Raw genomic sequence first — 12,239 nt, forward strand, 5'->3', positions numbered from 1 at the left:
GTGTGGGACTGGTATAATATTATTAAGGAAATAAACAAAGCCATTCAACACTCAAAAGGGGATTTTCTGGGTTTGACTATGTGTGTGTGTGAGATCGTGAGCACAGAAGAGAGTCAAGGACAGTCTGAATGAGAGGAAATGAATGGAGACACTCATTATACGCTACTGTGACCCCTGATTCCAGACTGACACTTGAAAGACGATAACATGAGAGCAATTAATTTCACTGCATGCACAGAAACTGTTTGCACAAATAAGGGATAGCTCACCCGAAAATGTATTCTGCAAAAATATAAAGCGACACAACTGTTTTTAACATGATACGACTAAGAAATGTTCCTTAGCAGTAAATCAGAATGACTTCTGAAGGATCATGTGACACTAGACTGGAGTAATGATGCTGAAAATTCAGCTTTGCATCACAGGAAATTACATTTTAAAGTTATTTTAGGTCACACAGGTTTGGAATGAGGAAAACTTTTGGGTGCACTAACCTTTAAAAGGTGAAAAGTTAAAGGTCATATAAACATTTCCGACAGTCCGTGCCACAGACAAGCCCTACGGGGATACGTCACAGTTCTTGAGAATGTGATTGTTAAAGTTAGGCATCAATAGATCACTCAACTCAAGAGCTTTTCCTCTCCTTGCCGTTTCATCTGTTACTAAAACAAACTAAAACAATACAGCAGGAATGTACAGTACACACACCCCGTACAGTCATGGAAATCTGTGTCTTCTACGGTAGTGCTCTCTCATACATTCCGGCGTCTTTTGGGAAGCCGCTACACACACCTACATATAAACATCAGTAACCTTACAAGCACGCAAAGTACAATTACAATTCCCATTATAAACATGAAACGCACACACACCCTTCCCAAAAGCCATTTCTGTATATTTCATTCGAAACAGGGAGACGGCAATGTGTGTGTGTCTGTTTAGATCACTATATCCTATCTGGAAATGTGACAGGGAATGCATTTTGTGTCTGGAATCAATGACAACACTCATACAATATAAACGTCCAGCTCACCGTTACCTCATTTATCAGTGGTAAATCATTTTTATTATAATGATCACTTGACGTAACATCTCCTTTTTCGCTGTAATGGATGGTAAATGGTAATCGTGCCATCTCGCACGCCCTCCACATTCACCCAGACCGCAGGCCGGCAGAACGCAGAGGATGTTTCACTCACTAACAGTGATTCAGTCTGACACAGGCAGATTACTTGTGTTTAAAACATAGTGAGCTGCCTAACTAGCATTTTTAGATGTGATTCACCAGGACATTATTTGGCCAATATTTCGATATTTTAAAATAATCAGTAACAGAGTTGTTACTGATCTAACTAAAACTATTAGAAATCATTTTTGTTAACTTAACTGAAACTGAAATAACTATATCTATATCTATATATATATATATATATATATATATATATATAAAATACAAAAAAAAATTACAAAATATATACACAATTCTAGTATTAGATTAAATAAAAATATATATATTACAAAACATGAAAAATATATATACACAATTTAAAATAAAATAAAATTCTACAAAAATTACAAAACTAAAATAAATTAAAGCTAAACAGAAAAAATTTAAAGTTAACAGCATACTTAAAATATAGACTAGACTAAAAATAATCATTCAAAATATTAATACAAATTTTAATAGTATATAAAAGTACTAAAATAGCACTGGATCAGCAAAAGCCAATTAACTTTCATCTGCTGACATGTTATTTCAGTATTATCCTATAATAGTTTTTTATTTTGAATTAGCTTTTATTTTTATATTTTCCATTTTAATTTTAGTACTTTTTTGTGCTTTGGTCATTTTTGTTATTTTTTTAAAATATTTATGTTTAGCATAACTTGATATTTATTTTAAGTCATTTTTTAGTATTTTACCTTAGACATATTTTACTTGAGTTAGTTGGCAGCATTTCTTATTTCTTAATTTCACTTTTAAAATGGCAGGTTTTTCACGTACAATTTATTTTATTTAATCTTAATTTCAGTTAAATATTTGTAATAGCTTTTGTTAACACTTCAGAAGAATTGGTTCATTTTTATTTTCATTTTAGTTCAGGTTTTAGTACTTTTGTTGTTAATTCAGGTTTTAGTGCTTTTCTGTTTAGCCTAACTTGAGTATTTTACATAAGACATATTATTTCAGTTAGTTGCCAAGGCAGCTGATTCCTTAATTTCAGGTTTTTCATCTAAAATTAATTTTATTTCATCTTAATTTTAATTAACCTTGCTATGTGTACTGCGTTAGATTAACCAGGACTTGTCACAACACATATATGATTTCTCTTTTGTTCCTTTGATTGCTTCACAAAGAATGCATTTTGGCTTGCAAAATGTACTTTGAACCTGATATGGTGCCTAAAAAATGCAGTACTCATGTACAAGATGCTGAAAAATCAGCAAGACACAGCACAGTGGTCAAAGATGACTGTCTAGTGCATGTTCAGATAGAAAAACAATTAAAAAGCAGTGCAGTTTAATGCAAAAAGTGGCGAGCACTTTCAATGTTCTACCAATCTGATTTCTGACTTACACATTCACTTATTATGAATCTAGTCACTCTGATAAGATGTAAGTGCATGAGTGTTGAACTGGGGTTTCTGTGCACATACCTCTTGATTAGTTTGATGGCTTTGAATGCTTCGTCCATGTCCCCTATAGTGAGGTAGAAGCTGAAGTTCAGCATGGCGTCTCGGGTTTGCTTCTCGCAGCTCTCCAACCCCACAAAGTCACGGAGGGCTCGCCGTACCACCATCTGAGGGGACGAAGGCACCTGGGCCGTGGCGGCGGGAGTCGAGACCAGCCGATCTCCATCCTCACCCAGCTGAGAGGACAGAAAGAAACATTTATTAACGATAAATGCAAAACGCAAACACTGTAAATTATTGAAAGAAATATGAATGAAAAGAGAAAGAGTGATATGTGATGATTTTTCTCCCAAATGACTGCTGGTTCATTGTGAGGTACTCACATAAGGGAGAATGAGGCCTCCCCTCCGGAATAAGAGCTTAGCAATGGCAGGAAAATCAGAATAAAATCAGAAAGAGAAAAATAAAAAGATGCATGCAAGAAATATAGAAAAATTAAAGCTAAGGGATGAGAAGCAGAGATGCATACAGGTTGACAGGGAGGCAGGAATGAAGGTTTGAATGTTTCTGCATGTCTGTACCTTGCAAATATAATAGTAATACGGTGTATCTAAAGCCAGTAGAGAGAGGAGCGTAGCTGGTTTAGGCTGTGAGTCCTGCAGGAGAAGACCGTGTTCCTGTGTCACAAAGAACGTCACCACCAACACATCGTCCTGCCAGGAAAGACAAGAAATGTATTTAACCCTCTTGATGTATTTGGGCCTATTTTGACCAGGAAGAATAATAAAATGCATAGTTTTTAGTACGGAAAGTAAAGTGAGCCAAGATTATAAAAGTTCAGATTTATTTGAAGGCATAAATTTATTTTTATTTTTTTATGTTAGATTTGTATTTTGTCTCTCAAATACACTTTTGGGACTGAATTTTGGAAAAAATAAAATGTATATAGTACAGAAGCTTACTGTACACAAATTATTTATATATTAATATTTATAATATATATAAATTTTACACAATTTATTTATTTATAGAAAATATAAATATATTTTATAAAAATGACAATATCAAGCATGAATCAAGTGTTTCAAATTTGGGGTTGATATCACAAAAATAAGATTTTATTTAGGTGCTAGACCTAAAACATGGGTGATGAATTATTAAATCAAAACTAATTTATGATTAAACGTATATGACTTAAAGTATACACTAAAATAGTGCTGTCAAATGATTAATCACAATTAATTGCATCTAAAATAAAAGTTTTTATTTACATAATTTATGTGTGTGTACTATGTATATTTATTATGGATATTTAAATACACACACATGTATATATTTAAGAAAAATGTCATGTTTATATATTAAAAAATATATATAATATCAGTTATATGAATATAAATGTATACATGTAAATATTTTCAAAATATATATATACCGTATGTGTGTGTTATTATACATACATAATACAGAATACACACATATATAATGTAAACAAAAACTTTTACTTTGGATGCGATTAATTGTGATTAATCATTCTGACAGCACTACAATAAAATAATTATTTAAAAATGTAATAAAAAATGAAAAATTTTGTACCTTCTCTATTTGTGATTGGCTGCTGCTGTGGAGGTCAGAGTTCGCGGGAACTGTTTCACACACAAACAGACGTGGCTCGTTCTCGTCCCAGAACTGAGAAACGGGGCAGCGTGCGGCCAACTCCCCCTCACATCGACTTCTTAAATTTGAATACAAATTTTCACAATGAATGTTTGCTTATGTTTATACACGAGCATCATCTCTGGTCTTGAGACCAGACAAACACAAGGTACCTCTGACCATCCTCAGACTGATCAAGACTGCTCTCTGGCCTCCCTGTGAAGAAGTCAAAGTACAACAGCGTGTCCAGCTCGATGTCATAGAAATACACTTTGTTATCCGGCCTTCCGTTCACCTATGATGCACAAAACACATCATATACATAACAGATTAATGTTGATTAATCTTGTATGACATCTTGGTCGACTAGGAAAGAAGCTTTTGCATTGTGAACAGTACCGTGCATCAAACTTGTATTTCAAACGAGCTAAGAGAACTGTCTTTTTTGTACCTGTGTAATGAGGATGCTCAACTGACTGCCGCTGGCGTTGCATTTGACTGATCTCAGAGCGCCCAGGTCAGGAATGAGCTCAGAGAGGTTCTTTGTGACGCCCATGGCTTTGGCCTCCCTGTGCACACAAACACACACTCATTATACACACATATACACATTTACACATGTTTGAGTATATTAGTGTGTGTGTGTTTACCTGCGCGTGAGGTTAAACACTCTGACATGACACGTATCTGTTCCCACAGCCAGGTAAGATCCACACACACTCAGGAGTGTCGGGTTTCCTTCCGCTTCGGAAAACACCAACAACTGCTTCACGGTACCCTGGACATTCACACACACACAAACATACACTTACGAAACACAAACTTGGAAATGTGAACAGTCACTGTGTACTTTGTGTTTTCATATGTTAAAGAATGTGGATGTGTGTGAGTAGAGTTTGAGTGTGTGTGTACCTGTGGTGTGCGGATCTGGACGCGGTTTGGTTCGACAGTGTAAATGTTTTCTTCATGAACCGCGAGAGCAGTAGACTCACACTGGAAAGAACCTGATGATAAAAACAACAAAATTAATGACTCTGCGTCTCTTATTTGCCCTGGCACATAGTTAGGTCCTGATTCTGTGTGGTCCTACATAAGAGTCAAGGGATATTATACATCATTAATCTGTTCTATGGAAATATCTAATGTGTTTATGGTACCTGTGCTATGTAGTGTTTGTCCTGATGGCTCGTACACAGTGATATATTTCCCATTCCACACAGCGACCATATCCTGTAAAAATAGATCATAAAAATTATGTATAAAAATCTGTACATTTTTTAATAATTTATTTAGCAAAATTAAACTGTTAATAAATGTAATTATATGTTTATATATATTTAATAAGTAAACTATATTTAATTATTGAAAATGTGTAATTTGCATTTGCATTTTTTATTAAAAATATGAGAGCAAAAGAAAACAAATGTATATATATACATACATACATACATACATACATATATATATATGCTCATGTCAGAGTGTGTGTGTGTGTGTGTTTTAATAAATTATTTAAATATATAATTTATTAAAACACACATACACACACACACACACTATTATATTATTATATAATATAATAATTAGTCACGTTTAATATAATAATTTAATATAATTTATTAAATTATTATTATTTTTTAAATAATTTATTAAAACACACACACACACACACACACATATGTGTGTGTGTGTTTTAATAAATTTTTAATAATACATTTTTAAATATGTGTAAATTACATATATTATAAATAATATATATATATATATATATATGTTTTTATATATACGTGTGTGTGTTAATAAATTATTTAAAAATATATATATTATATATATTAAATTATATATTATATATTTATTAAATTATTATTTTTTTAAATAATTTATTAAAACACACACACACACACACATATATATATATATATATATATGTGTGTGTGTGTGTGTGTGTATGTTAATAAATTATTTGTATTTTTAAGTAATTTACTATTATTATTATACATGAACATATATGTAAATATTTGTAACAAATAAAAATATAATATATATATTTTTAAATAATTTAGCACAATGAAACATTTTTAGTAATAGTATTTATACATTTTAACTTTTCTTTTTTATAAAAATTGTGGAAATAAATTCCACTGGTTCTGGTCACATGGAAGTTAAGATAACTAAAATAAAAGATAAAAGTAAAAGATATTGTGCCTACATTTACCAACATTGGTAAATGTTCACAACATTTACCAATGTTGTGAACAGTGATGCTGATCTGTGATTTTATGGTAAAATCGTTACTGTATATTTGAATTTTGAGTAATAATCAGAATGAGGTACAACTATAAAAGAGCTGTACTCTAAATGCTGTCTTACTTTGGTGACTTGGACGGCTCTGATGTGTGTGTCTGTGTGGAAGGTGATGTGTGTGTTGGTGTTGAAGTTGGCCAGGCTGAGCTGTGCTGGCGTGAGCTGCACTGCTGCCATCTGCTGGCTGTAATGAGAACACATCACATGCTCTGACAGGATCACAACACAGCTGCTGCTGCAGACGGCCAACAGATGAGAGCTCGAACCCCACTGCAGACAGACAGACACACAAAGTATTCAGTAAACTGGCCTATAACATGTCATACATTACATTGGAAATATTCCTAAATATCTAAATCAGCTGCTCACTTGTAGCTGGGAGATGTTTCCTTCAACTTCTGCCGGTGTTTGCAGTTTCCAGTGTATTTTCATGTCTCCCTTCTGATCACTCACTGTCACCATGTGCCACAGAGCAACACGACCTCTGCTGGTACCTGCTGCGAGAACTTCTGCAGATGAAAACACAAAGACTCAGATTACGTCTGAACAAAATAATCATCTATATTCGTGTTTTGGCAGATGCTTTTATATAAAATGGCCTAAACTGTATTCAAGATATACATTTTATCAATATGTACATTGCTCTGGGAATCAAACCCATCAGATTTTTTGTGTTATTTGTGTAAATGTGTAAATTGTTCACAGTGTAAGTCTTACGTTTAGAAGTGCAAAAGGAAACACAGTTGAGCAGTTCTCCTTTCTCAAAGCCCACAGACTCATCCAGCGTTAGAGCATAATGATCATCCAGCTCCACATCCCACAACCTACACACACATACACATGCCACAATAAAAAACAAACGCAATATTTCAAGGCAAATGCTGAGAACTATACAACAATTTTTGTTTCATAATCTAACAAACACAGAAGTCTAAAATTAAATGTTAACCTTATGTGTTGTTCTCCTGATGCAGTGATGAGCAAACCGTTTTCTGTCCACACAATATCTGCATGCTGCCCACCTCTGCCACTGAGCTTCACCTGTACACACACCAGGGTTATTACAGTTAACTGAAACTAAAACCATTTAAAAAAAAATTCCTGAAATGAAAAAAACTTTTTAAAAAAGATTTGTTATGTTTTTTAACGAAGTCTCTTCTGCTCACCAAGCATGCATTTATTTGATCCAAAGTACAGCAAAAACAGTAAAATTGTAAAATATTTTTACTATTTAAAATAACTGTTATCTATTTGAATATATTTGAAATAATAATTTATTCCTGTGATTTCAAAGCTGATTTTTAGGAACATTACTCCAGTCACATGATCCTTCAGAGATCATTCTAATATTCTAATTTGCTGCTCAAAAAAATCTATATATATATTATTATTATGTTGAAAACAACTGAGTATAATTTTTTTCAGGTTTCTTTGATGAATAGAAAGTTCAGAAGAACAGCACTGATCTGAAATAGAAATCTTTTGTAACATTATAAATGTATTTATCATCACTTTTGATCAATTTAAAGCATCCTTGCTAAATAAAAGTATTATTTCTATCATGTCTTTCCCAACAAAACAAAACAAAACAAAACTGACTCCAAGTTTTTGAATGGTGTAGTTTATGTTACAAAAGTTTTTTATTTCAGATAAATGCTGATCTTTGGATCTTTCTATTCATCAAAGAACCCTGAAAAAATGTACTCAACTGTTTTAAATACTGACAATAATAACAATAAAAAAAAAGTTTCTTGAACAACAAATTAGCATATTAGAACGATTTCTGAAGGATGATGCTAATACATTTAGCTTTAATCACAGGAATAAATTACACTTTAAAATATTCAAATAGAAAGCAGTTATTTTAAATAGTAAAAATATTTCACAATATTACTGCTTTTGCTGTATTTTAAATCAAATAAATGCAGACTTGGTGAGCAGAACAAAAACATTAAAAATCTTACTGTTCCAAAACTGGTAGTGTACATTTTTAAATTATTTTATTTCAACTAATTGCCAAGGCAAAATTTACCATTTTCATTTAGTGTAACAAGATGTACTAAATTAACTAAAACTAAAATAAAATTAATAAAAACTATACAGACATGTCTAAAAAAAAACTATAGAAATAAACAACAAAATTACTAAATATTTTTATGTACTAAAATAACTAAAATAAATAAATAAAAATAAATAAAACGTAATAACATTAAACATTTTTAAATGTAAAAACACAGCAGAATTGCTAAAACTTAAATAAAATAGATGTAAAAATAAAGAACTTATCTGTTTTTTGTGGTTGCATTCTGACATCTAATTGGCCCTGACCTATGAGCTCTGATCTGATTGGCTGTTACCTTACTGATCTCATGAGCAATTCCTTCCGGTCCAAGACTGAACTGAGAGAGCAGCAGTGAGTCTGTTACCACGGCGAGAACGGCTCTCCTCTTGGAGTACCACATCTTCTGTACCGCACTCTCAACGGACAGCAACGGCACACTCCGTGCCTGCTCATCCACACTGAATACACTCCCTAAATAACACAAACACGGTTAGAATGAACCCACAGTGACTGAACATCACTGCTAAACATCCTATCATCTCTCACCATCAGCTGTACTGATGAAGAACGCCAGTCCCTCCTGTGATCCCAGTGCAAATGCTGCTCCTTTATTGCTCTTCTTCCAGTTAAACATATCCAGAGCGGTTTCATCCCCGCTGACAGCAGCTCGGGCCAGCATCGCCACATCCCTACAGACATAAACATATGCTGGAGGATCCATTTGGAAAAATATCTCTCTATATACTCTAACTTTCACAAGTCTCCTCTCTAGTCCAGCTACAACTTGCACCAACACTAAACTGTTCAAAAATCATTATAGTATTGATGTGATGGTTAAACAAGACTCACTCAGCAGGCGGTGGAGGTCTGAAGATGCAACACGTCAGTGGTTTACTGTAGTCATGCTTTATCAAAGGAGATCCCTGCAGTTTCCCTCTAGCGTCCACCCTCCACACCACCATTACACCTGCCTGTAACACAAACATAATTTCAACTCAGTGCATGTAAAGCCCTAAACATCAGTATTTATTATATAACACTATTTATTATTTATTATATAAGTGAAATATACAAATATGCAATGTGTGTTACCTGATCTCCCGTGACTAGTCGGCCGCCATTACTGCTCCACTCCAGCACTGTGATGCAGGTGGTGTGTGCGTTGTTGGGCAGGGGTGTGTGTTCACCGGAGGGGTGTGAGAGGAGCATGGTCTCACCCGTCTCCCATCCCACTGCAAGCAAGGGTTTAGTTGGGTGCCACTGCAACAACGAGGGGCTGAATCCCCGTTCCACATGACACAGCTCAACATGCTCACCCTAAAACACACACAAACACACACATATTACAAAACACATTAAAACTGACTAAAGAATACTGGACATTTATCATAAAATATCAGTCGAATTTAACTATTAAATGTAGATCTGAAATGGTAAAACAACACATACACTAACGTTCAAAATTTTGGAATGATTTTTTTAATGTTTCTTTTAATGTTAATGTTTGAAAGACGTCGCTTATGCTCACCAAGGCTGCATTTATTTGATCAAAAATGCTGTTAAAAATTCTGAAATATTATTACAATTTAAAATAACTGCTTTTTATTTGAATATACACTACCAGTCAAAAGTTTTCAAACAGTAAGATTTTACAGTCCAAAATACAGCAAAAACAGTAATATTGTGAAATATTTTTATTATTTCTATTTGAATATATTTTAAAATTAAATTTATTCCTGTGATCAAAACTGAATTTTCAGCATCATTATTCCAGTCTTCAGTGTCACATGATCCTTCAGAAATCATTCTAATATGCGGATTTGCTGCTCAAGAAACATTTATTATTATTATCCATATTTAAAACAGTTTCGTAATTTTTTTTAGGATTCTTTCATTAATAGAAAGATCCAAAGATCAGTATTTATCTGAAATAAAGGTTTTTAACATTATACACTACACTACTCAAAAGCTTGGAGTCAGTATAACTTTTTTTTGGAAAATGAATGATAGAAATTAATACTTTTATTTAGCAAGGATGCTTTAAATTGATCAAAAGTGATGATAAAGACATTTATAACGTTACAAATGATTTCTATTTCAAATAAATGCTGTTCTTCTGAACTTTTTTATCCATCAAAGAATCCTGAAAAAATTCTGCTCAGCTGTTTTCAACATAATAATAATACTAAAAGTTTTCTGAGCAGCAAATCAGAATATTGGGAATGATTTCTGAAGGATCATGTGACTGGAATAATGATGCCAGATTTGAAATCACAGGAATAAATTACATTTTAAAATATATTCAAATAGAAAACAGTTATTGTAAAAATATTTCTAAATTTTACTGTTTTTACTGTACTCTGCTTTAAATAAATGCAGGCTTGTTGAGCAGAAGAGACTTCTTTAAAAAACATTAAAAATCTTACTGTTCAAAAATGCTTGACTGGTAGTGTAGGTGTACAGAAATCATCTCTCACTTGTTGCAGGTAAAGATCCACGCAGCCCCCCGTGGAGGCATTCACAGAGCCCACAGCCAGCACACACACACTGGAATGCCATGAGATCAAGACAGCCGTTCCACTGCTGTCAGGGGCCTCAACACGATGATCAAAATACACAGCCATGACCTACAAAACTATAAAAACAATTATTAGACTGTATTCATATCATAAGACACTCTTACAACCTTCAATCTAATATTCACTGCATTGACTGAGAACCTAAATATGACAACTACAATATAAAAAATGACTCTGTAGATGGTTTAATGTGGCTACTTGCATTAATATAAAGTACTGTGACGGTACTATAGTACAATGAGGGTCGTATGATGATACCATAGTACTTTGATACATACTGCATGTTTACCTTGTGATAATACAGTGCTATTTAAACGATAATCCAAGGTACTTCACATAACATAGTGCCCAAAGCACATCATTACCATGTTAGCATGACCAAAAAACGTGGTAATACCATGGCATTATTATGTAAGTGTGACTCCTCAAAGTTAACGGTTTGCTGCGCTGATAAAGTTGTACATAATATGTATTTTTGAAGCTTGTAAATCTACTGCGATGATATCTTGAGGTATTTCACCGTCAGTGGCGAACTGTAATGGTAAATGTTGTTTACATCAGTTTTTAACGTTAGTAAATCTGTTGCTAGCTCTGTTAGCTAATCCACACTGAGGCCTGCCGCTTTAAAAACCTTTCAAATAACGACCGTTTGAAGAATTTACCTGAGAGCTTTTCCACTCAGCACTGCCGTTATGCCCGTGTGTTTTTCGCGCAGCATATGTATAATTTAGACAATGAAAAGATGAAATTAGCCCTTCGATGTTTACGACGCGCCTTTAGCTGTGAAGCGTCTTTTTCGGTTGCCCAGACAACGTTGAGGAGAAGGAGCGCGAAGGGGCGGAGCTAAAACGCGGGCGTTGCGTCTCAACCAATGAGCTAAAGCGAGTGGAATGGCTAATGAGGTGCGTTTTGTTATTATGGTGTCAGCACATGTAGGTATAAATTAGGTTTAAATGGGTACATAACTTGATAATATGAGCTTAAAAAAACATGCCATTTGAATTT

General features: G+C 33.6%; 1 protein-coding gene across 1 annotated transcript in view; it reads right to left on the bottom strand.

Annotated features, from left to right (window-relative positions):
- The window catches only part of ift140 (intraflagellar transport 140 homolog (Chlamydomonas)), a 36,493-nt gene extending 24,446 nt beyond the window's left edge, over window positions 1–12,047 (bottom strand). Inside the window, exons 1-18 of the mRNA XM_051097930.1 lie at window positions 11,897–12,047; window positions 11,133–11,290; window positions 9,748–9,972; window positions 9,505–9,626; window positions 9,202–9,344; window positions 8,951–9,126; window positions 7,543–7,634; window positions 7,311–7,417; window positions 6,963–7,102; window positions 6,660–6,863; window positions 5,447–5,519; window positions 5,202–5,293; window positions 4,940–5,067; window positions 4,741–4,858; window positions 4,463–4,584; window positions 4,230–4,368; window positions 3,215–3,346; window positions 2,658–2,869 (exon numbers count right to left, since the gene is read on the bottom strand). Of these exons, the coding sequence (XP_050953887.1) occupies window positions 2,658–2,869; window positions 3,215–3,346; window positions 4,230–4,368; window positions 4,463–4,584; window positions 4,741–4,858; window positions 4,940–5,067; window positions 5,202–5,293; window positions 5,447–5,519; window positions 6,660–6,863; window positions 6,963–7,102; window positions 7,311–7,417; window positions 7,543–7,634; window positions 8,951–9,126; window positions 9,202–9,344; window positions 9,505–9,626; window positions 9,748–9,972; window positions 11,133–11,279 (2,372 nt within the window). The 5' untranslated portion in view covers window positions 11,280–11,290; window positions 11,897–12,047. The remainder of the gene's footprint in view (window positions 1–2,657; window positions 2,870–3,214; window positions 3,347–4,229; window positions 4,369–4,462; window positions 4,585–4,740; window positions 4,859–4,939; window positions 5,068–5,201; window positions 5,294–5,446; window positions 5,520–6,659; window positions 6,864–6,962; window positions 7,103–7,310; window positions 7,418–7,542; window positions 7,635–8,950; window positions 9,127–9,201; window positions 9,345–9,504; window positions 9,627–9,747; window positions 9,973–11,132; window positions 11,291–11,896) is intronic.
- Between the last annotated feature and the right edge of the window lie 192 nt (window positions 12,048–12,239).

This window comes from Labeo rohita, chromosome 24 (assembly GCF_022985175.1).
Source record: "Labeo rohita strain BAU-BD-2019 chromosome 24, IGBB_LRoh.1.0, whole genome shotgun sequence".
NCBI classification, from domain to species: domain Eukaryota; kingdom Metazoa; phylum Chordata; class Actinopteri; order Cypriniformes; family Cyprinidae; genus Labeo; species Labeo rohita.